The 24,164-nt window shown below is 42.4% G+C and overlaps 2 protein-coding genes across 4 annotated transcripts; both read left to right on the forward strand.

The window, feature by feature from the left end:
* The first annotated feature begins 9 nt into the window (after positions 1-9).
* Positions 10-677, forward strand: ATP5IF1 (ATP synthase inhibitory factor subunit 1). Its single transcript, XM_072355317.1, has 3 exons — positions 10-122; positions 211-323; positions 410-677. Exons 1-3 carry the CDS (start codon positions 27-29, stop codon positions 549-551), a joined length of 351 nt encoding a protein of 116 aa, XP_072211418.1. The 5' UTR covers positions 10-26; the 3' UTR covers positions 552-677.
* Positions 678-3,172: 2,495 nt separating this feature from the next.
* HNRNPR (heterogeneous nuclear ribonucleoprotein R) lies at positions 3,173-24,085 on the forward strand. 3 transcript variants are annotated; one of them, XM_072355143.1, is made up of 11 exons: positions 3,362-3,516; positions 9,367-9,532; positions 11,781-11,899; positions 12,289-12,396; positions 12,925-13,038; positions 16,771-16,947; positions 18,020-18,155; positions 19,898-20,103; positions 20,779-20,928; positions 22,447-22,568; positions 22,769-24,085. In XM_072355143.1, the coding sequence occupies exons 1-11, from the start codon at positions 3,442-3,444 to the stop codon at positions 23,379-23,381; spliced, it is 1,986 nt and encodes a 661-aa protein (XP_072211244.1). In that variant the 5' UTR covers positions 3,362-3,441; the 3' UTR covers positions 23,382-24,085. The 3 variants fall into 3 exon arrangements, with proteins under 3 accessions (XP_072211245.1, XP_072211244.1, XP_072211243.1); XM_072355142.1 differs by having other exon boundaries at positions 3,380-3,516; positions 9,364-9,532; XM_072355144.1 differs by lacking the exon at positions 9,367-9,532 and having other exon boundaries at positions 3,173-3,516.
* The last annotated feature ends 79 nt before the right edge of the window (positions 24,086-24,164 follow it).

A 24,164-nucleotide genomic window follows, 5' to 3' on the forward strand; every position in this document is an offset into this window, starting at 1 on the left:
CCGCGCGGCTCCAAGGGCAGGCGGACATGGCGGCCGTGCTGGCGCTGCGGGGCGGCCTGCGCGGGGCCATCCTGGCGCAGCAGCAGCAGCGGGCCTGGAGCTCGGGCTCCGGCGCCGACCAGGTGAGTGCGGGGCGGTGCGGGGAGGACACGTGGGGGTGCGGACACGGTGCGGACACGGTGCGGAGCTCACCGCCTGGTTTCCGTGCAGCTGGGTGAGCTGGGCAAAGGAGCCGGGAAAGGCGGAGGTGGCGGCGGCTCCATCCGCGAGGCCGGAGGAGCGTTCGGCAAGAAGCAGGCGGCCGAGGAGGAGCGCTACTTCAGGTGAGCGGGGAGGCCTCGATCTCAGCCTCCTGCCCCACAGCGGGATCCCGTGTGCGGGGCCCACCCCGCGCTGTGCTCTGTTATAGGGAGAAGGAGCGGGAGCAGCTGGCGGCCTTAAGGAAACACCACGAGGAGGAGATCGATCACCATCAGAAGGAGATCCAGCGGCTGCAGAAGGAGATCGAGCGCCACAAGCACAAGATCAAGCAGCTGAAGGACGATGACTAAGCTGGGTGGTGGTTGCCGCTGGTGTAAAACAGCCGTGCAGACTGTATGCTTTGGCCAAAGTGATCCACGTGTGTTGTGTTACGGTGTGGTCGGCAGCAATGTCAAATAAACTGCTCGGCGTCTCTATTCTGTTCAGTAACTGTTTAATGAGGGGGCAAAAATAAATCTGCTGTCTGCTTGTAAGCATTATAGACTCATAGTATGGCCTGGGTTGAAAAGGGCCACAATGATCACCCAGTTCCAACCCCCTGCTGTGTGCAGGTCACCAACCAGCAGCCCAGGCTGCCCAGAGCCACATCCAGCCTGGCCTTGAATGCCTGCAGGGATGGGGCATCCACAGCCTCCTTGGGCAACCTGTTCCAGTGCGTCACCACCCTCTGGGTGAAAAATCCTCCTAATATCAACCTAAACCTGCCCTGTCTCAGTTTAAAACCATTCCCCCTTGTGCTATCGCTGACCACCCTTGTAAACAGCCATTCCCCATCCTGTTTATATGCCCATTGGTTTTCCTCCCAGGCTGTGGAGTCAAATGCAGAACAGTTTCTTGGCATTGTGGCTACAGTGAGCAATGGAATAGCTGCAGGAAGCACTAGGACAGCGTTACACTAAAATCTGAGCAGATTCCATTCTGACATCCCAGACAGGTGAAGACTGTAAACTATGCTGAAGTGCTAAAGATGTATTGGAGGTGTGATGGGAAACACTATGTGGGATCAGCGGGATGGTCTGGATTCATTGCTGCTTTACCACTGAAGTGCTGCTGTGCCTTGTAAATATCACCTGGGTCAGCAGCAAAGCCCCTGCCCAGGTGCATTTTGTGGTAGAGGGGATTTGCTAGGAGGTGTTATGAGTGTTCTGATGTGGATCCCTATCGCCTACCATGCCTTTGGGACATGTTACAAACTCAGGTCCCCTGGAACAGTAGCGATACCAGATCTGTTGATGAAGCTTAAGGGAATTGGCTTTAATGTTTTCAGGCAATTCTGATGCTGAGTGGCCAACAGCTGCAGCCTGAGACCTGAAAGCTGCAAGGATGGTTCTGGATGGCCTCCATACTGCAAACATGCAACAGGCCATCAAAGGGCTTTTGTTCCAGGCTTCCTCTATTGCTCTGGGATAGCCAATGGCACCAATAGCCATCCCTTCTGTACAGAAAGGAGGGGATTCTTCTCCCCTTCCTGCCAGCACTGGCACATCCTTGTTATTCTACTGACCCTCCGGGTTGGACTGATCCTTCTTATAATACCCTAATGCTCAGAAGGCACCTACAGCAAACATTCATTAGAAAAAAAAACCCTGTTTGTCCCGATTAAACCAGGTCTTGTACACCAGTAGTTTACATTCCATATTACAGAGAAAAAGCAATAGTGCCAGACCCTATAAAGGAATGCATGGTGGTCATCTGGTAGCTTAAAAGTGAATCCATGTTTAATGCCAAACTCTGCCTTACAAACACCAGCTTGCTAATGGTATATATATAACTCCCAGCCTGCTACTGCTCACAGCTGTCGACATAGAATTAATTGCCCAAGAGGGACTTAGGAAATAGCAGTGCAGAACGGATGAGAAAGTGTTAGCAATGCCTTCAAGGCTTTGATTTGTGACAATCAGCACATTAGGAATGTTCCTGCTGTAAGATATAGCAGTGCTCAATGACTGACGTTGTCAAAAAGCACCCCTTTTCTCAGTGCTGTAGTCTTATGTTCAGTCACCTGCTATAAGGGTATGTTGGTGGAAGAGCTTTGCAGGATTAAGCAGCAGAGCAGAGTCGGATGTTCAGATCCCTCAGTTCCCCTTTATGTTTGTGCTGTGACAATTCCTTAAGCGTATCACTGACTCCCAGTCAGGTGAACTGCTGACCAACACAACAGGATGAGGTAATTGTACCCCTTACAGCTCTATGCCAGGAGAGACCCCGCAGTCAATGGGAGATACAGAGCAGCACAGAGTTCACATGCAAAGCTGCAGCTCCGCCCATGAGCACCAAGCAGGCTCAGCAGGGCACAGAACTGTAGGGGTGGGAAATGACACTTAGAGATCATCAAGTCCAACTAAAGCAGGTTCCCTACAGTAGGTCACATGGATGGGCATCCAGACGGGTCTTGAATACATCCAGTGAAGGACACTGCTCCACTGCAGCTCTCTGGTGCATGCAGAGCAACACTTTACTGTTGGAAGGAGCACTGGGAGTGCAGAACTGCTCTCCTTACAGCTCTAGGATGAGAGAAAGCCCAATAGTCAGCGCTGCTGCACCCAGCCTGCACCTACCCGTGCCTGACCAAGCAAATAAGGCACGGCAGGCAAACCCTGTTTAACCACAGGTTAATTAGCTAATAACTGCACAGCTGGGCAGCAGAAGCCCAGCTAATGTCCTTCAGAGGAGGCCCCACACGGAGCCCTTCCGGCAGCGCCTCAGAGCCGACAGCCCCGCTCGGGGCCGGCTCCCTTACAAGGCCAAAGCCGCCCAAGGCCGCACTCCGGATTAAGAGACACCAGCTCCGGCAGCGCCCACCGGGACCCCAACAGGCTCCAGCTCCGGGCCGGGCCGCAGGGCGGAGCTCAGCCGCCACCGCCCGCCCTCACGCCGCACGTTGGGGGCGGAGCGACGCGGCGCTCCCCGCGCTCTCTTTGTTCCGCAGCTGCGGGCGGCGCTGCCCCTTTAAAAGCCCCAGCTCCGGCCCTGCCGGCGCGCCGGGTTGAAGGCGCCGCGCGATTGGTTACAGAGCTTTCCTCTGATTGGTCTCCGTGAGTCACGGTTGGTTCCGCCTCCCGCTTCCTATAGGTGGGGCCGACTGCTCGTCTAGAGCGGGAGGCTCTGAGTGGGCGAAGCGACGGTCCCTGGAAACAGTTCCGGGAAACCCCGCGTGTTGCCGGGGTCGCACCGCCGTCCATGAGGAGAAGGAGGAGCGCGCGCCATTTGCCGTCGCTGCTTGGGCCCGAGCTGCGCCGCGCAGGCCGTGCTCCGGTGAGTCCCCGGGAGGCGCCGGGGGCGCCGGGAAGTCCCCAAGCGCGGTGAGGGCGCTCCGCGGCCGGGGGCGAGCGCTCCCGGGTAGGCCCTGCGGCGGGGAGGGCCGCCGTGCGCTCGGGATAGGCCCGGCGCGGGCGGAGGCGGGCCCGAGGCGCTGGCGCCGCGTCGGGGTCGGGGGCGTCGCGGGGCGCGGCTCGGCCGCTCGGAGGGCGGTGGGAGGCGGGAGGCGGGAGGGCCGCGCGCGGGAGCCGGGCCGGGAGCGGCCTGGGGGCGGGTCCTGCGGCCCAGCGGGGGCGGGAGGCCGACACGGAGCGGGCCCTGCGCGGGGAGGGCGGCGCGGCCGCGGGATGCCCCGCCGCTCCCGGGATGCCCCGCTCCTGATCCTCCCGTGCGGCTGAACGGGAACCGCGCGGGGCCGTAGATGGCTGTAGCGGCTCCTTCCCGGCCCTTCTGGTCGCCGCGGGGTGGCGGAGGTGCCGGAGCGGCGGTGTGGGGGGGGGCTGCCGAGGGCTCGGGCGGAAAAGCCGTCGCAGCGCTGTGTAAAGCCCGGCGCGGTACGGGGCAGCTGCAGGGAGACGTTCTCCAGAGCGCTCTGCTGGGACGTCGCTTCACTTCAGGGTATTTTCTGACGTAAGGCCGTCACCAAAACGTTCCGAGTTCGTCTTCACCGCGTATTATTACCTTTATTTTGGAAACGAGGCTCGAGTTACTGAGCCTTAACGGCACTCTGAACGCGCCCCATCACGTGCGGTGAGCGGTGCTGCAGCAAGTTGCTCGGATCTCCCTCCCCCCACTCGCAGCACACGAGGACCCCCCCCAAGCAGCGATGCTTTTCTGCATCATTTCTGTTCATGTTCCTGGAGCTGGGTTTTGTTTTGTTTTGTTTTTCTTTAATTTGAGATTGTTTTGTGTGACTCTGAATTTTCGGACGTATCTTTCTAAAGTAAAGGTCGCCTGGAGTCCTGTATCTTAGTGTCGTTTTGACTTATCTATGCAAGTCAAGTCTGCTTGATGAGTTCATATCCTAGAAGCTGTATTTCTGTCTCAATGCAATTGCTGTTGGTGCAACGTTTGAGCTTCTTGTTAACACTGAACTTTTGTCAGAAAACAAAACCCACAAAAAGTGAATCGAAATTCCTTTAGGATAAACTCATCGGCACGATGCTTGTTTGTATTGAAGCACAGCTTTGAGTTGGAGTGTTGTGAGCGTTGTTCTGTACGACCCAGCCAAGCAAGATGAGCTAGAAATGGCCAACTCCAGTTAGGAAGGAGAATGTTCAGACTTTGTACTTAAGTTAGTAGAGCCCAGTAGTTACTGATGTAGCTGTATTGTATTGAATCAAATGTGCATCTTGCTAACCTGCATGCGAGTCACTTGGTGGGGAGGCTGTGCTAGGCTTAGCATCGTGATGGGGGTTCTCAGATGTTAGATGATGGTTTGGGAAAGGCTGAGAGCTCAGTGCTGGCAAGTGGGATAATTCATGTCTGTTGTTCAGGGTGTGATAACTTCCAAACAAGTCTTCCCACAATTCATACTAATAAATAATGTATCATAATGAAGCTATTAAAATGTGCTTTCTGTGATGGTGGTACAAAGGGAATAGCAGTAATGCATTCACATAAAAAATCAAGGGGTGTAGCAGTAATCTTATGAGCAGGTGAGGTTTTAATAAGCTCCCCATTCAGACTTGCAGTGTGAGTTCCTATCTCCTTGTGCATGTGCTTCTTTCTGCTTAGATAAGGATCTTTTTGAAGTGTAACTCATCACTTCATAGGGACTGTGTTTGTTTTTTTTGTGGTTCATTTGACAAAGTTTCTTAAAGCAATAAGGTCATAGCTTAATGCTATCTTAATCTGATTAAACTCCTGTGGATAATAGGGACCTACAGATAACGAACTCAATAGGAGGAATAGCAATGTAAGCAGTCAGAAATTACTTGGATGCTATTTTAATGCACGAGTTTAGTAATGCTTCCAGTGCACCTGAGCTAAATAAGTTGTTTAGTTACTACATAGCAAAGCAGCAAACAGTGCTGATAGATGATGAATGTAAGTTGGCTATTGTAGTTCACAGTGTTGTTTTCCCTCTACCAGAAGTTGCCATTTCTGCTCCTTGAAGCTGTTATTAAGCATGTTTTCAGTTAACTAGACTGTGAATGTGTAATTAAGTGGTTAGTACTTCGTTTGTGGGTGGCAACCTCTGTTGGAGTATCAGTGTAACATAGAAGGGATGGTCACCTCGTGGCTGTTCAGTGATTGTCAGAGTAAGGCTGAGATGAAGTTTCTGTCTCCCCATTACCATGCACTGTCAGGTGCTGATGTGTGTTGCAGGCTTTTTTGTCCCCGGGAAAAATACTGAGAGCCATTTGAGTTATTAAGAATGAAAAAGAAACTCATTTCTGACTAATTCAAAAGCATCCGTAATTTTTGACCATCTACTTGTCAAAAAAGAAAGAGACAAGTCACTTGGCAAGTCCAGCTTTTGGGATGCAGGAATTCCAGGTGAAAGACAGTGGATGGCTTACAAGTATGTCTGGTATGACCGAGTATCCCTGGCCTTCAGAAGGAGCACTGTTAACAGCTGGGTGAATTTCCAAACAAAACCACCCCCCACTCCCTCCCGTTGTATGCAGCCCTGCAGCTGTGAGGTGCTGGAGGTAGGCAGCGTTTCAGGTACCAATGGAGCCCTCCCTGGCTGTGTAAAGTTGCCCCCAATGTGTATTTACTGCTGCTCGCTCGGTAAGCACGTTTTTTTATATGCTGTTTTAAATTCATCCATTTCTGCATGTAATAAAAGCAAATGCATATCCCAGCACATTCTAATATGAACCTTTGCTTATAATCGACACCAAAAGTCTTTGCTATTCAACCAGTCTCCCTCTTTGTAGATAGTTACTGTATAGGAGACTCTGGAGCACAGTATTTAGAGCTTTACCCACATGCTTGTGCTTTTCTTTGTGGCCTGTCACAGGCTGAGCCACACGCACACACTGTGTGCAAATGCAGTTTCACTCCTCATTAACGCACTTCTAAACTTTAGAGGAGAATAGAAGACATTCATGAAATCATTTTTTCTTACTTCTGTGTTGTCTTAATGGCTGCATTAGCAGATGTTGAGAGGGTTTTTTTTCTTCAGTGATGGCTTTCACTCATGCATGTGTGCTGAATGCAGGCTGAGGATTTCAGTGCTGTACGAGATGCAGTTTCTCTTGTCGGTGATCATTCAGGAAAGGAAAATCCATCTGATCTCAGACTTGAGGCTGAGCTTTCAAAGCCAAAGTAGCATCTATGACTGAAATGAGTGAAGAGAAATATATTTCTTGTGGATGCTGTTGGGATTTGGATGTTCTGACAGCTGTATCGTTTTAAAAACTTCTCAGAGTATCTTTCTAGTTAAGATTATGGGACAGGAAATAGCTGAAATTTCATCAGCCACACACAGCTTTCATGATTGGTGGACACAGACAGCATTTGACTTTAGTTTTTTTTTGAGGCTGATAGTTATTAAAGGATGATGAATTGTACGGCTAATGATTAAAGTGCTGGGACTTAATTGGAATTGTCTGAAAGCCTACTTTCTGAAAGCCTTTGGTCAGCTGTGGCTCTGTGTAGTAATGTGATATTTAGCTGGTAGGTAGAGCTCCACACACTGATGTATGTGTGTGAAGGCCTCAGTGCTGTTGGGCTGCAGATCTTGTATGGGTCTGGCTTATTGGAGTTGAGGTGTTTCTAACTGACACAGAATAGTGGTCAGCTTTTTGTTCAGTTATACCCAAGTCCAAGAATGTGCTCAGCAGTGCTAAATGTATTAGAATCTGATACTTGTAAACCAATTTGGTTTCACAGAAGAAAAAGGAAAAGTAAATGCTCAGGGAGCGTTGCTATAAACCTTCCAAACCTCGTTGGCCCTTGTGATTGTTTTAAATAGCTTTCTGTATTAATGACTTGGATTAGCCTCCTAGGTTTTTGTTTCTGTATGGAGAAGATGTGTGTAAGTAATGGATTCTATAAAGCAGTAAGGAGGTGAAAAGAAGCCAAAAATTCACTGATCTTTTGTGTATCTTTTTTTCTCTGTAACATCTTAGGCATTTTTGATATATATAGTCAAGGCATTTTCGCTGTAACTGAGCCCTTTGTCCTGCACTGTTTCAAGTTAGAGGTGTTGCAGATGCAGTCTGGCTGCAGACATCAGCCTGGCTTTCATTTTCCATGATTTTTTGTATCCATACCTGTGGAATCCTGACGTTCAGTTAGTGGTTTGAATGCTCAGTTAATTCTGTATTGAGAGGTAAGCGTTACTGTAGTCCTAAGGTATCAGTTTTTTCTTCTGTATTTGGGCTAAAGTCACGTTTGCTTTTAAGAAATGAAGTTTCTGTTTTGGAGTAAACTGATAGAAAGTGATTTCTGAGTCAAGAAACGGAATGTATGTATGTATAAATGCCATGTAGCTATGGAAGGCTTCACCTCTTTTCCTCTCTGATTGCATAAGGAAATGACAGCTGATAGAGAAATAACATGAGGCTGTGTTCCATCTCTAAGATTGCCCTTCAAGTCAAGGCAGTTGTAGTAAAAATAAGAAAAACTTTTTTGGCTCAAGAATGTAAAAAATAGTCTATTTTCCAGAAAGGTGCAGTCTAGAAGGGATGGATGTACAGGGGGTTGATTTAGATGTGGTTATCTTTGGACACTTGTTTTTTCAGCACAGTAAATAGCTTGAGGTTTCAGAGTCTTAAAAATGAAAACTGAGCTTGTTCTTGAGTCTTCTTCGTATCTGTGTTCCAGTACTTAATTGCATTGCTCTTGCCATGCTGCGTATGTCTATCTGGTTATCATTTCACTGCTGATCGTCGACTTCTTCCCTCTCTTTTAAAGCCTGAGGCTCATTTCATTTCTGAACTCAAAAACTGATCATCCTAATGTTCTCTGCTGGGTAGTTGATTTGTCCTTTGTCAGCCTCTGTATTTGAGAGCACCAAGTATCAGCTGGCTGGCTAATTGAGAAATGGAAACGGTTTTTAATGAATTGGGCAAAGCCCGCTGAAATTGTCTGAGAAGATAGTTGTGCATTTCTCAGCGCACGTGTTTGCAATCAGTTAATCCTGAAAGCAAGCCTTTAACTGAAGACGCTGCAGTCATGGCTTCCTTTTAAACCAGTAAGTTGTTAAAAAAGCAGTTTGATTTGTAGAGCTGGTATCTGAGTAAAAACAGAACGCCTGGAAACTGCTCAGTTGCAGCTTGCAATTTTACTGTGCTCGTGAGTGCAATTTTTCTCTTCCTATCCTTAATGAGTTTTGTTAGTGTTATGAGAAAGTGTTTGGCTAGTCTCGTGCAGTACATTGGGTTTGAAGGAAGGCATGGCAACAAGCCAAGAAAGTGCAAATTAGCAAACAAGTATTGACATTTTTGTACGTTAAGCTACCCTGCAGGGTTATGTGTTGCCTGAATTTTAACCGATTGTTTTCAAAGTGGAGGAATGGGAAATGGAAATAGCAACTAGCTCTTCTGATTCTTCTTTGAAGGATGTTATTATCGTATCCCAGTGCATTCTAGCTGCTATGGTAACCAGTTAACTTGCTGACAATCTAAAGTTTAGACATCATTCTGTACATGAAGTACACTTGAGGAGGAGAAAAAAAAAGTAAATTCTTCCATGTACATTTTCTGCAGTATTAAGGGTTGTACTTTCTTTTGAAACTTAGATCAGCTGCATCCAAAAGATATTAAATAAAACTTCTGATACAGGTCATTTGCAGCATGTATACAACTTAGTTTAGATAAATCATGCATTGTCCTACAAACTAGTTTTTTCTGGCTTATTGTAATATAGCTCCTGAATTTTTTCCAGCAGCATAATAAAATGGCTAATCAGGTGAATGGTAATGCGGTACAGTTAAAAGAAGAGGAAGAACCAATGGATACTTCCAGTGTAACTCACACAGAACACTACAAGACACTGATAGAGGCAGGCCTCCCACAGAAGGTGGCAGAGAGACTTGATGAAATATTTCAGACAGGTATAATATGCATTTCTTGTTTCTGATTGGTTATGAAAGTGAGGGCATACCATTTTCAAATTTTTATAGATTAAGGTTTAAAAATACATTGTTTTTGATCTGTGTAGCTCTAAATGTTTTGCTACTTTGACTTCCCTAAAGGCAAATTGGGTTTGACATTGACTGAATATTTGACACGTCCTTAGTGTTGTATGTGTTATCTTAGTTGCTTTAGGGCACGGAGCACTAGTTTCTTAGTTGTCAAATAAAGATGTGTTTGAGCATACTAAACTGTACATTTTTTTTTTTTTCCTTCAATCCAAATCATCATTTTGCTTTTACTTTTCTACTGTCAACTCCTCACAGTGGTTCTTAAACACTCAAGGGCTGGACAGATGACCTAGAGAGGGAAATAACTAGCTTGTCTTGCCTGGGACTACATTTGAATTGAGTCTGCCTGTGGATTTTGTGTTCTCTCTAGTTCTGAGTGGACAGTTTAATCCATGTCTGTTAGTCCACTGAGAAGTTCAGTTTGATACTAACTGCTTTTTTAACAAATGAGGACTAAGCTATCTAGCAAATGGAGTAATATTTTGCTGGTAGCAGTTGCAGAGACCACTTGCTAGAGGAAAGGTTTCTTTATATACCAAGGTTTCTCTATTTGATTTTTATAACATCCCATCCTCCCGTATTATTTTGTCCTTAGACAGAAGCTTCTTTTTTCTCTTTAGAGTGTGTTCCGTGAACAAACGTATAAGAAGCAGTAGAACTGCTTTATGTGCTTATCTTCAATGCCTTGGTGGCAAGATGACAGTTTTTGTTGAAAAGAGTCAAAATTCCACTGATGAAACGAAGGCAGTTCAAAAACAGTACATTATCCCTTCATCACTATGACATTCTGGGTCATGTGAATGATGCCTTTTGAAAGTCATTCACAGTGAGCTTTCATCAAGCCTTGACAAGCTTTTATTGGCATAGCCATGCACTTTCTAACTGTGGGTCATGATGATGTACACTGGATGGTTTGAGAGAAGGAGTAAATGCCTGGGCAGAGGAACTTGTGGGGTCTAACCTGTGTGGTAGTTAGGTTGTGTCGTGAGGAGTTCTCCAGAGAGTTAAAAGCTTTTCAGCCCAGAACCTAACTACCTAGTATAATTCTATTGCATGAGTAACCTGACAACATTTATTTGCATTTCCTTAAAGCCACCGCAGATATTCACATTGTGCAGGGGTTTGTCAGTGAAACATTCTGCTTCTGAGACCAGAGCTAAATTGGAAGTTGAAGTTTGGGTTTTTTAATCTGCTGAGGTCTCATCTGAAAGATACAGGTGCCTTCCAATATGCAGGATCACTTCTGAAATGTAGTCCTTGGGCTTGGCACTACTTTGCATTTTTGAAAGCAAGTAGCAGTTAAATCATCTGCTTTCTGGAAATCAAGCTGTTGCAAAGCATGTGGAGTTATTGGTTCTAATTTTCCCTGTGTGGTTTAAATAGCTCAGATGTTAATAACCCAAAGTGCTCATACTCCACAGCTTATGCAAGTGCATTGCAAAAGGGGAAAACAAAAAAAACCCACAAACCTGTTAATGATCCTGAAACAGAAAGAAGTGCTTCAGAACTGGTCCAGTGTTTTTTGGGGGAGTCTGTACCTGTAAAATTAACATTAGCCTTTTCGGGTACATTGATAGGGCTCAAAACAGTACCTTTTTGAATTCTGGCTCTCGAACTGCATAGAGCAACAAAACAAGTGAAATTAAATCAATTTTTAGGCATAAGCAGTTTACTGATTTTTGCTTTTTGAAGTAAGGAGGAAAGAGTGAACAAACCATTCTATTTAATATTTTGTAGTGCTTTGTGAGTGTTTGATCTGCAGTTAGAAAGTTCCTTTTTCATGTACATTAGGTTACATGTAATGTTCAGATGTCAGCTTACTTTAGAACAGCTCCATTCAGGAGAATGAAGTGTGAAACTTAAGAGTCAAACAAAACCCAAATTGTTAGAAGAGAGCCAGAGTTCTCTGTTGGATTTCCGAATGTTAGAAAGCTGTTACACATGGGGTGTAATCTTGCACTTCAGTTAATGCTTAGGTATATACATTTTAATTTAACTTTTTTCATTGTTGTACTCATATTTTTTCATATACTTGTGTAGGAATATGTAATTATATTAAATATATAATTCTGTTATGGACTTTAAAAGCAAACTGCATAGTTCTTAGCTTGCATGACATTTAATAGAAATCTGTAACTTCTTTATCTTTAACTTTTAGGGTTGGTAGCTTATGTCGATCTTGATGAAAGAGCAATTGATGCTCTTAGGGAATTTAATGAAGAAGGAGCCCTCTCTGTATTACAGCAGTTTAAAGAAAGTGACCTGTCGCATGTACAGGTAAGGTGAGAGCTCCAGAAGTGTGAGCACATAAGTGTAAATAGTGTGCACTGTTGGCAGGAGAGCTGAAACGTAGAAACTCTTTTCATGTTCTGTATGTTTCAAACCCAGATCACGGGCCTGTTTAAAAGTTTCCCTAAATGTTGTGGGTATTTGCGTGCAAAACTAAAGCTCCCAGATAATAACAATGAGTGCTTTTGAGAACATAAGGTAAAAATATAGCTTGAAATTCCATGCCTAGAAGTTTGATCAATTAATTGTTGTATTTTTCAAGAGGATTCTTTTGGTACCTGGCATTGTCTTATCTAGTGACTTCACAGTATGGATTTGGTGTATTCCCAGAGCTTTTCATACCCCCGATTTAATTATTTTATAAATTGTATCTACAGAACAAAAGTGCATTTTTATGTGGAGTTATGAAGACCTACAGGCAAAGAGAGAAACAAGGCAGCAAAGTACAGGAATCAACAAAGGGACCAGATGAAGCAAAGATCAAGGTAACGTGTAGAAAACACTGATTGTTTTGTACTACCTGTCTACAGACTGAAGTAATTTCAGTGCTTCATGCTTGGAAGGCATCAGTATTGCTTGGATAAGAGCATCCACACGTTAAAGGAATGTATGCAAGATAAAGATTGAAAAGTGAGAATACTTGCTTGAAATGTAGATGTACCTGATTGCACAATTACCAAAAGGCATGAAATTCACAAAGAATAATAATTTGTTTCAGAGTTATCTTGTCTTTTTACACTGGTTTGTACAAGCTGATAAAATTGAGACTAATTGGGCATTCCAACAAGACCGAGTCTTGGAGTTGGTGAATATGTTAAGACATAGTCTTTCTGTTGTTCAAAACTGACTTAGAAAGCTAGTGAGAACTTCTGGAGTTCCTTGGCCACTACGTAAGATACTGCAAACAGAAAACAAGGGTTGCAGTAACCTCAGAAACAGATTTTGTTGTTTGTGGCTCCTTCCCTCCTCTGCGTAACTATTGTGAATACTTTTCCTTTTTTTTTTTTTTTCAGGCTTTGCTAGAGAGGACTGGTTACACTTTGGATGTAACTACAGGACAGAGAAAATATGGGGGCCCTCCTCCAGATACTGTGTATTCTGGTGTTCAGCCTGGTATTGGAACAGAGGTTAGTATGTACAGACTAACACCATTATTTTGTGTGTTTGTGGAAAGTCATTTGTTAGAAAGACTGGCAAATAAATGATACTGTGAGGGAACATATAAAATACTGCAGAGGAAAGCTTGCATCTCTGTTTTCCTTCTTCAGTCTTAGCCCTCAGTATTCTGCAGGAAAAAAGCATCATTGTTTGAGAAGAAAGCAGGTGGATATAACGAGAAGATTCAGTAAGCAGTAACAAATATTTCCATGCATTGTTTTGGAAGCAGGTAAAGACTTGAGTGTATTGTATTAGGATACTTTCTGCAGAGTTTTGAAGAGGTCAGCTTAGATTGCAGTGACAGTAAATAATTTGTTAATAGTCACCAGTCTTTACGAAACATCTTCAGTGCTGTCATGATCTGATAGTGAAACCGCTACACTGAGAGGATCATATCTTGTTTGTTTTTGAAATGTTTTTCATGTCTTATTCATGAAGGTGGTTTAGAAGTCTGTTTTGCCAACATATGGTGATATGATGCACAATGATATGAAGTGTTACTTTGCACGGTGCCTGCAGACTGAAAATACTTGAAAACTCAAGTATTTTGTGCTGTTGGTGATGATTAGTCTCTGTAGGAGGTCAGAAGAAAGCTGTAAAGTTGGCTTTGGCTGTGTTTAATTGTATTGAGGGTATGTTTTTGTACTCAAAAGATTCTGGAAGCTTTTAGAATGGGTGACTTCTGGAAACACCCTTAAGAACATAAATGCTTCTCCTATGAATCAGGGTTAGAGGTTGTAACAAAGCCCAGCTAACGAGTTACAAAAATCCTACCTCAGCTGAACCAGCGCTGGCATTTAGTAGCAGTTCAAGCCTGATTACTGCTCTGTTTGGTTGAGATGCTGATCATCTTACCTTAATAAAGCATCCAGAAGTTTTTTTTCAGCCCTTAGCTGTAGCTGTTAAGCTCAGAGAAATAGTAATCAAGATTTAAAACACAATCTTATGTTTTGGTGGGTGTTACAGACCATATTTTACCCCAGAGACTTGGTACCTTGTTATGTTTTTTTTCCTATAGCAAAGTGTGAAGTGTTGTATATTTGTTCTTGATGTTTTTTTTCTAAGTTCTGCTTGTATGGTAGTGCAAAAACCTCTCTTCTAATATTGTGTTTAGAAGTATGTAGAGATGAAAGATGTATCCCTTGTGTCAGCTGAGGTGTTGATGCCAGAGCTGTCACTGATGCCAGCAATGGCAAACTTCTGCACCACTCATCATGTGCTACTTAGGTGCACCTTCTCCATTCGAGTTACAGTTTATCATCTTACTAAAGTGTATATACAAGCACTGCTGAGAAATAAGATTTTTATTTTTTTTTTTAGTAATCTTAAAGTAATTTTGTATAAATAATAAGAATTTAAGTTGACTTAGTGGCAGCTCAAAGTACCTAAAAAGCAGTGGTCAAGCAAAATAAGAGGATGTGAAGACAGTAGTAATTTGTACATAGTGATTTCAAAATTATGTGCAGAGAAGAAAAGCAAATGTTATAAATATTTCATTAATTTCCATCACAGCAAGGAATACTTCAGTTAAGTGGATGAGGGATGAAAAGAATTGGGTTGTAAGCCCATTACTAGTCAGGTGATGGCCCACATGTGTTCGCTCTTAAAACTGGCATTTAGAAGGTTGACTGCAAAGTGCATCAAGAGTGCTATGACGTGCAGATGATGTTTTGAAGAAGCTCTTGAGATGCTGATGTTAACCCTAATGCTTCTTTGTTAGTGAGAATAGAAGAGGCTTGGTTGTGGAAATAACTGAAGGATGCATCCTGTAGAGCATAGAAGTGAACTGCAGCCCTAAGTAATGCTTTAAGTTGCCTTGTGACACTGAAATTTTTCTTCGTGAAAAGATTCTTCATGATTGATCTTTTGAAGAAACAGTAAGAGAAGTAGAATTGAGCACTCTGTACAGGTCCCTCTGCAAGCAAAACTGGAAGAGGTGATCTCAGCAAGGGCACAGCAACAATGCAGCTTAATCCTATTTAGATTGATTCTCCCATGTTCTGTCACTGATAATGCCAGTTTCTGATTCTTTATAGTAATAGTCTCATGGAACCGAAATATGAAGCAAGACATGGTACTTATATTCTGTAGTATTTCAGAATCTTTTCAAGCTTATCGATCTACCTAAAATAATAACAAAACAGGCTGCTGTAGATGTTTCATCTAAGTCTTTCAAGATGTTCATCTGGTATTTCTCATGTCTGCTGTTGATCTTATTTGTTCGTGTATTCAGATGTACAGGCTCTAAGCCAAATTCACTTAGATGTATCATTATTCCCATAGAGATGTTTAGTCTTCCTGGTCTGTATGTGAAGTCGCTCTAGAATGTAGGTCATGGGTGAATGTGTTAGAATGAAATCCTTAATTCTGTTGCTCGTTTTAATCTGTGGCGTATATTCCCTGTTGTAGCAATCTTGTGGAAGTCACGGTAGTCAGAAGTTTGTATATAGGAATTAAGAGACTTAGTCAAAGATACTAGAAGAAACCTGCAGGAAGGGGAAGCCCTCAGTGTAGAAAAATCAGGTAGTTCTTCAGCTGATGGTTTCCCTTTCTTAATAGCAAGCTGGAGTTCCTATCGTGTGCATTACCATTATGCTATCATTTTTTGTCTTTGAAAACTCGACGTGGGTTTTGGAGTGAAATGCTGTAGGCAGCACAGATGGATACAGCTATTGCAGGGATTTTTGAGCTTTTCTGAAAAGTAGACCTGGTAGGCTCTGGTATTAAATCTGTGATCAGTAACAATCAATCTGTTTCTTTTTTTGTTCACACTGAATGAAAGAGTCTAAGCTACATTAAGTAAACATTCTGGAAGCTGTATTTTAGGAATATCTGTGTAATATAAAGAAACGTGTAAAAGATCTGATTTCCCTTTGGATTAAAATGATTGGTGCTCCACATTTCTTGAATCAATCATCAAGCCCCCCCAGCCATGCTGTCAATGCTTATGTGGGTATTCTGCATGTCCTTCAGTGCTGGAATTATCTGCTAAGCTGATGTGCAGGGAGTTGCAAGAGAGGCTCTTTTAATTTGAAAGGTGAAGAGCTGACTAATACTTAGTTGTAGTTAAAACCAAATTATGCCAATATAACATCAAAGTGTGCCTAGCATTGGTGAGCTGTAATGAGTTTAATAGTCTGTGTGTGAGAAAGAAGAATGAGATTTCCAGGTTTTCTTAGGCAAATATTGATGTAGTGTAATCGGAAACAAAAACAGAAGAGAAATAAGATATGTTAATAGTGAAAATGTGCATTAGGGCAACTTATTAAGGATTTCTAGTGTTTTGTGTTGTTATTTTTTTCCTCTCTGTATCTTTCTAATCAAGATTGGACTAGGGAATGATATGAAAATACTGCAAGAGTAAGGAAGTGCTTGGTCTGGAATATTGCAGGATTCCTGCCTAGGTAGCCTGTAAGGTCTTGTGACCAGGTAAGAAGTATTTACCTCTTCAGTGGTGGAAAGGTACAGTCTCTTAGATATGAATTACAAACCAAGGTTTGTATATGCAAAATCTAGTACTAATGTTGGGATTTTAGAAGGCTTTAAAAGTAGATAAAATAATGTAATTACTAGCGAAGGCTACAGCGTTTCTGTTGTGGTTGTTTCTGATACAGATTGCTTCCCTTCCTACAACTTTGAAGTACTAAAAGTAAGTTTAGATTTTTGAAGAATCTTTGGTTAAGTGTCCACTTCGTTTATAGGTTTTTGTTGGTAAGATTCCCCGGGACTTGTATGAAGATGAATTGGTACCACTCTTTGAGAAAGCTGGTGCAATTTGGGATCTCCGCCTCATGATGGATCCTCTTTCTGGTCAAAACAGAGGTTATGCTTTCATTACCTTTTGTAGCAAAGATGCAGCTCAGGAAGCAGTCAAACTGGTGAGTAATGATATGTCTCTGGTGAAGGACTGGCCTCTTTTCCCTGGGTGTTGGACCAACTAAGTGAATTTGTGTCAATGTATTCCTTATGTCTTGTATCTGATTCCCTTCTCTCACTCATCCTCTACTTTGCCATTATCTGGAGAAGTCAGACTTGTATCTAGGTGAATTATTTTTCCACAGACTACTGGAGGAAAGGAAAATGAGACATGCTAAATTTTTAGCTAATCACTCTTAATAGAAAAAAGAAGGTTCTTTTAGTGCTGCTGATAAGTGTGAATTTCTCAAGTTGAGATTCTTCTGCATGAGGGGTTTCTGCTGCTTCTGCTGCACAGGTACCAGTGGGAACTGGGGCTGATGTTTAGGTAAAGCAGCTTTAGAAGATAAACTTCTTGCTCAACTGCTATGACATTAATCTGAATCTGTTTTGCAAAGTTATCTTATGTATGAATCACTGTTTTACCTAAGGTAAAAACTGGCAAAGTTCTGTATAATTCTTAGATGTGAACAAGGTTACTGAAGTTGTTGCACTGCTGATTATATGTATATATGTATATGCATATAGTCACAGCTAGGTGGCTGAAAGCTTTTACAGAATTAAATGAGACTTTCAGAAGCTGTCCATCATTTGAACGTGAGTCCCCACTGCGTCCTGTTTGAAAGTCCTCCTTAAAAACAAAGATATCTTCAATTTGTTTTAAGGTTGAAGTCTCCTGCCTTTAAAGATGTGTTAGGGTTGTTGTTCAGAGTAATTTCTGTGGGTACAGTTGTGCTAAGGAAGTACAAGAAGCTTTTATGGGAAGCTTTTTAAAAAATAAAAAATAAAATAAACTTACAAAATAAAAGAATACAGAGTCCTGGCATTTAAAGGGCCCAAAAAGTCTGTGCCGTAAGAGAGGGAAAGGTTAAAAACCAGGCACATTTTAGGATCTTTTAGAAAACGTGCCTGATGTTAAAAAGCAACTGAAGTAGAAACCATGGTGCATCTGAAGCAGATGATATTAAGATTGTGGAGATCTTTTCAACCATATTGTACTGGATAATGCAAGTGAATGGCTTCGTATTTTCTCAGTGTGACAACTACGAAATCCGTCCTGGGAAGCACCTTGGAGTATGCATCTCTGTGGCAAACAACAGGTTATTTGTTGGGTCAATTCCAAAGAACAAGACAAAGGAAAACATATTGGAAGAGTTTAATAAAGTCACAGGTAAACACCTTCATAATGATTTTTGTCATGATTGCAAAATACCATTCGGCTTCTTTCATAGCTGTAGTAACGTGACTGATGCTTTCAGATCTTATTTAAATTATTTTCAAATTTTATTCCATATTTTCATTTATGAAATATACTTTATGGTAGACCATAAAATCATGGACTCATAGAACAGCCTGGGTTGAAAAGAAATATAATAATCATCTAACTTCATCCCCCCTGCTATGTGCAGCATCACCAACCAGCAGACCAGGCTGCCCAGAGCCACATCCAGCCTGGCCTTGAATGCCTGCAGGGATGGGGCTTCCACAGCCTCCTTGGGCAACCTGTTCCAGTGCGTCACCACCCTCTGGGGGAAAAGCTTCCTCCTAATATCTAACCTGAACCTCCCGTCTTAGTTTAAATCTATTCCCCCTTGTCCTATCTCTATCCACCCTCTTAAACAGCCATTTCCCCTCCTGTTTATATGCTCCCTTTAAGTATTGGGAAGCCACATTGAGGTTTCCCCAGAACCTTCTCTTTTCTGAGCTAAACAAGCCCAGTTCCCTCAACCTTTCCTCACAGGAGAGCTGCTGCAGCCCTCTGACCATCTTAGTGACCTCTTCTGGGTCTGTTCGAAGAGCTCCATGTCTTCCTTGTGCCAGGGGCTCCAGGCCTGGATGCAGTACTGCAGATGGGGTCTCACAAGAGCTGATGGAGGCAATCACCTCCTTCTCTCTGCTGGCCACTCCTCTTTTAATGCTGTCCAGGATGCAGTTGGCCTTTTGGGCTGCAAGCGCACACTGCTGGCTTGTGTCCAGCTTCTCTTCCACCAGGAAAAAAGGACCAATACCTGCTTTAATGCTTGTTAAATGATTGATGTTGTAAGATGATTTGCAATGGAAACGGCACAAATGAACTCAGAAAAACAGTGGAGGTCCCAATTCTGTCATCCATTCTAGGTTAATGTTGAAGGCTCTGTATTTGTAATGAACTACAGTAGGTTCAACTTTCACACCTGAGAGGCATTTGTGAGAGTCTCAAACAATGTGTTGTTGAGGAGTGGCAGGAAAAAGGGAACAGTGAATTATTTTAGGGGGAATGGTGCTGTAGAAATAGTAGTGACAGATTTTCTGTCCTAGTTCTTTGTTGTTCACCAGAATGTACAGCAAGCAGGAAGAAAAGAAATTGGCACATCACTGAAAGGATGCTTCTGCTTTATGAGAAGCTGAAGTCTTGATCTGCTTTTGTCCTGTAGGGGAGTTTTAACTTACTGCTTCTTTTTTTAGGATTGCTATTTATTAGTACTGCAGGGAAGTGGGGAAAATGGAAGGTGAATGCTTATTTAGTTGTCTCTCCTCTTTTATTTATTTATTTATGAGAGATGTCAGTGAAATTCCATCAGCTTCCCCTGAAGGCCTAGGGGATGCTGTGTATTAATTCTGATGGTTTTTCGCTAATGTAAAAATGGTCAAACAACATGGAAAACTGACTTTGTTTGAACTGTTCACAGTGATGTTCTGCAGGGCCTAGTTTTGCGGTAAGTTTGCTCTGGAGAATTTCACCATGTAGGTAACCTGTTTCTGGATAAATTGGATATATGTTTTTGTTTTGTTTTATTGTGCCTTTGCCCCAATCCTTTCAGAATGTGATACGTGGCCTCTAAACTTAACAAAAGAAAATTGAAGGCATTTTATAGTAGACTTCAGATTATTTATTTCCCTCTTAAAGCCCAATACTAAAGACATGTTTTTCAGAGGGTTTGGTGGATGTAATCTTATATCATCAACCTGATGATAAAAAGAAGAATCGAGGATTTTGTTTCTTGGAATATGAAGATCACAAGTCGGCAGCACAAGCTCGACGTCGCTTGATGAGTGGAAAAGTAAAAGTCTGGGGAAATGTTGTGACAGTGGAATGGGCTGATCCAGTAGAGGAACCTGATCCAGAAGTCATGGCAAAGGTAAGTGAAAACTGAATGTGGATGCTCTTGTGTTTTGGGAGGAATTTCTTTCTGAGTAATTAACTTGATTTAGCTGAGTGTTGCTACTAGTTTGAGGGCATGGAGAGAAAGTCACAGGATATTTTTGTAGTAAACCATCCAAAATGTTATGGGTTGAGCACTGTGAACTAGGTGGCTGTGTAACACATGAGGAACTTGTTCAGTTTGTTCACATTTAAATTAATAACGTACAGGTTTATCCTCCTGGATTGGCACACCAGTCTGTCTTATTACCATTCTGCGTGTGTTGATGCACACTGGGTAGGTAACTTATAAAACTTTTCCAGAGTGAGATGAAGATGAAATGCAGCATAGAGAATGATATTGTGATTTTATCTCTGAGTTTTTCTAATAAATCTTTGCTACCCTTGAGATCAATTACTAAAGTTTTACTGGGACTTGTAGTATCCCAGGAGCAGAAAATCAATGTTGGATATTCTTCTGGTCTTGGAGGGGGAAGTATGGAAGGAGATAAATTGTAGGAATTGTATACAGGTAACTGGTTTTTCTAATGGATATGGAATTTATAAGGTTAGCCAAAAATTCTTCATGCATAGAAGAGTGGAATAACGTAAGTGAACGTTCATTTTCTTTGATGTTTGACTTCTAAAGACTTCTATTTTCACTAATCATCAGGTGAAAGTTTTATTTGTAAGAAACTTGGCCACTACTGTGACAGAAGAAATTCTTGAGAAATCCTTCTCTGAATTTGGAAAGCTGGAGAGAGTTAAGAAACTAAAGGATTATGCTTTTGTTCATTTTGAGGACAGAGGTGCAGCGGTGAAGGTGGGTTGTTTATTCTTGCCTATCTAGATCGGATGTGAGGAGCTCTCTGTGAAGATGCTTTTAGAAATTCCTGAACAGTGAATATCTTATGTCAATTTCTAGAGCACGTATAACAGGGCTCCTTTTGTGAAAATTCTATTACTAATAATTTTGTTCCTATGATTTCAGTAGCTAGGAGGATGTGAAACTTGCAAGGAACAAAACTGTTCCAAGTTAACAAGTAGACTGGAAAAGAGGTATAGACCAATGCAGCAGAGTCTAGAGAAGAGGAGGAAAAAATAATCAACCTAGACAGTTTTTCTGAGGAAACGACAGAAGGTATCAGTTGTCTCTCAAAGACCCTTATTTAAAGACTGTGTGTAGTTTTTGGAATGGCAGAAATATTGTGTAGGTATTGCAGGGTTGTAGAAGTTACTCCTTATTTATAAAAAGTATTTGAAAGCAGTTGTGCGTGGGGGCAGGAAGGTGGTGGAGGAAATGTTTTATGCCATGGAGTCTCTTAAGCAGTGTAGCGTATGGGGTTACATAGCTCAAAGGGTCTTTCATTTTCAAACTTAAGGTAGCATGCAGCAGTATATCTGCCCTGTCTTGACTCCTCTTTATGGCTGCTGAATTGGTTTGTGAATTTTGTGCGTTAGTTCTGTGTATGTTTGTGCTGTTTGTTTTTAACGAAAGCATTATTTTGATATGGATTGCATGGAACTCATTAATTCATTCCAGTGGCTGTTGTACTCTCTGAGCTTCTTTCAAATAAACCATTATTGTTAAAGTTTTTGAAGATAGAGCTGTGCAGACATATGGAGCCTTTTATTAATTCATGTATTTGTACCCAGAAACGGTCAGTGCAGGGCAGTAACTCCAGGTAGAGAACAGGGAGGTGTAGTCCTAATTGTACTTTGTGTATGTAGATCAAGTTCTATTTGTGCATACACTTGATAATTACAGATTACACATTGTCTGTTACTTGAGGATTGCTGTATTACTTCACGAAGTTGCCAAGATTCAACTTTTGTTGTTCTTTTTTGCCCCCTTAAGTATGTGTCCTTCCTTGTTCAGAGTCAGCTATGTGTAAAAATACTTGCTGTCCTCTGAGATACTCTTTCAGTGCATTCCGATAGTTGGGAAGTCCAAATATAAAAATGCTGTCTCTCATGTGTGCATTCTGCCTTGCTCGCAAGTACACGGAGTGTTCATGTCAGTGTGTGTAGTGAGAACTCTTTGGACTATTTCTAGGGAGTACAGGAACATAAAAATCAGATGTAGCACTGTAACTTTTTGAAATATAATGCTCCATATGGTTTGAGATTCTTTTACCTTATGATACAAAGAAAATGTGTTTTTTTTTAACGTGGCCTCATTTTAACTGTTGAACAATGAGGGGCTTGAAAGAATAACCTGGAAGAATCCTCTTCAAGACATCCAAAGCAGCAGCCCAACCAACTTTTTTTCCCCCCCAAGTTCTGGTTTCCTCTTGGCTGAAAATGAGTTTTCCTTGTTTCTCTTCTAATTTTTGTACAGGCTATGAATGAAATGAATGGAAAAGAGATAGAAGGGGAAGAAATTGAAATAGTGTTAGCAAAGCCACCGGATAAGAAAAGGAAAGAACGTCAGGCTGCCAGGCAGGCCTCCAGAAGTACTGCGTGAGTGTTCATTCTTGAAATACTACTATACTGCAAAGTTAAATTCTGCTGTAAAATACAGGATAGTTTAGAAGAAACTGAACCCCTTTTTTTTCTTTTTTTCATCCGTGATGTATGTTGGTAATTAACAAGGGGAAGTTTATACTTTTTTCTGGGAGAGTTTTCAAGATAAATTAATGTGTGTTTCTTTTTCTTAATAGGTATGAAGACTATTATTACTACCCTCCGCCTCGCATGCCACCTCCTATTAGAGGCAGAGGCCGTGGAGGGAGAGGTGGATATGGCTATCCCCCAGATTACTATGGCTATGAAGATTATTACGATGATTATTATGGTTATGACTATCATGACTACCGTGGTGGCTATGAAGATCCCTATTACGGCTATGATGATGGCTATGCTATAAGAGGAAGAGGAGGAGGAGGAAGGGGTGGGAGAGGTGCACCTCCACCACCTAGGGGGCGGGGAGCACCACCACCAAGAGGTAGAGCTGGCTATTCACAGAGGGGGGCACCCATGGGACCGCCAAGAGGAGCCAGGGGTGGGAGAGGGGGTCCTGCACAGCAGCAGAGAGGACGCGGTGCTCGTGGAGCCAGGGGCAACCGTGGGGGCAACGTAGGAGGCAAGAGAAAGGCAGATGGGTACAACCAGCCTGATTCCAAGCGCCGTCAGACCAACAACCAGCAGAACTGGGGCTCCCAACCCATCGCTCAGCAGCCGCTCCAACAAGGTGGTGACTATGCCGGTAACTATGGTTACAATAATGACAACCAGGAATTTTATCAGGATACTTATGGGCAACAGTGGAAGTAGACAAGTGAGGAGGGATCGAGAATTTTGGAAACATAGAATTGGCTCTAGCTCTACATACTACAAAACAAAATTGGCTTAATGTTTCATCCTTCAGTAGCAATTGGCTACCATTTGTATTGGGCTGAAGAATCACTCTATTGTGTATATACTCGAGTCTCTTAGTTTTCTTTTTTTTTTTCTTTTTTTTGTTTTTTTTTTTTTTCTTTTTTTGTTTTTTTCATAAATGCACTTGGACATTACTGGGCTTGCAGAATTCCTGAACTCCGTATGGGGTTTCAATGCTTTTATCATTTTAGGCTTCATTTTAGCAGTTTAAAAGCAGGAATGGCACACTGTTCAATCATGATTTTGCAGAACCTCTGGTTTTTGGACAGTTTTTTTTTTGGATTTGGGATAGACTACATAGGAGTATGCTGTACATAAAAGTAAAAGCTAGTGCTTTGTCTTAGTAGTTTTAAGAAATTACAACAAATTAAGTTTTCTTGTATTGAAAATAACATGATTGTATGTTTTGCATTCCTAGAAGTAGGTTAACTGTGTTTTTAAATTGTTATAACTTCACACCTTTTTGAAAATCTGCCCTACAAAATTTGTTTGGCTTAAAACGTCAAAGCCGTGGCAATTTGTTCCTTGATGTGATTGTATTTCCAATTTCTTGTTCATGTAAGATTTCAATAAAACTCAAAAATCTATTCAAAACATTACCTATTTCAAATTCAATTGTGTCCTAAAACATTATTTCATTGGTAATTCTTGCGAAAAACATTGTTTTCAAAGTATAAC

This window comes from Excalfactoria chinensis, chromosome 22, assembly GCF_039878825.1.
Source record: "Excalfactoria chinensis isolate bCotChi1 chromosome 22, bCotChi1.hap2, whole genome shotgun sequence".
Taxonomy (NCBI): Eukaryota; Metazoa; Chordata; class Aves; order Galliformes; family Phasianidae; genus Excalfactoria; species Excalfactoria chinensis.

Coding starts and splice junctions, on each gene's coding strand:
- ATP5IF1 (XM_072355317.1), top strand. CDS start 27: ATGGCGGCCGTGCTGGCGCTGCGGGGCGGCCTGCGCGGGGCCATCCTG. Junction 123..210: donor CGGGCTCCGGCGCCGACCAG/GTGAGTGCGGGG, acceptor GTTTCCGTGCAG/CTGGGTGAGCTGGGCAAAGG. Junction 324..409: donor GAGGAGGAGCGCTACTTCAG/GTGAGCGGGGAG, acceptor GCTCTGTTATAG/GGAGAAGGAGCGGGAGCAGC.
- HNRNPR (XM_072355142.1), top strand. CDS start 3,442: ATGAGGAGAAGGAGGAGCGCGCGCCATTTGCCGTCGCTGCTTGGGCCC. Junction 13,039..16,770: donor AGCCTGGTATTGGAACAGAG/GTTAGTATGTAC, acceptor CTTCGTTTATAG/GTTTTTGTTGGTAAGATTCC. Junction 22,569..22,768: donor CAGGCCTCCAGAAGTACTGC/GTGAGTGTTCAT, acceptor TTTTCTTAATAG/GTATGAAGACTATTATTACT.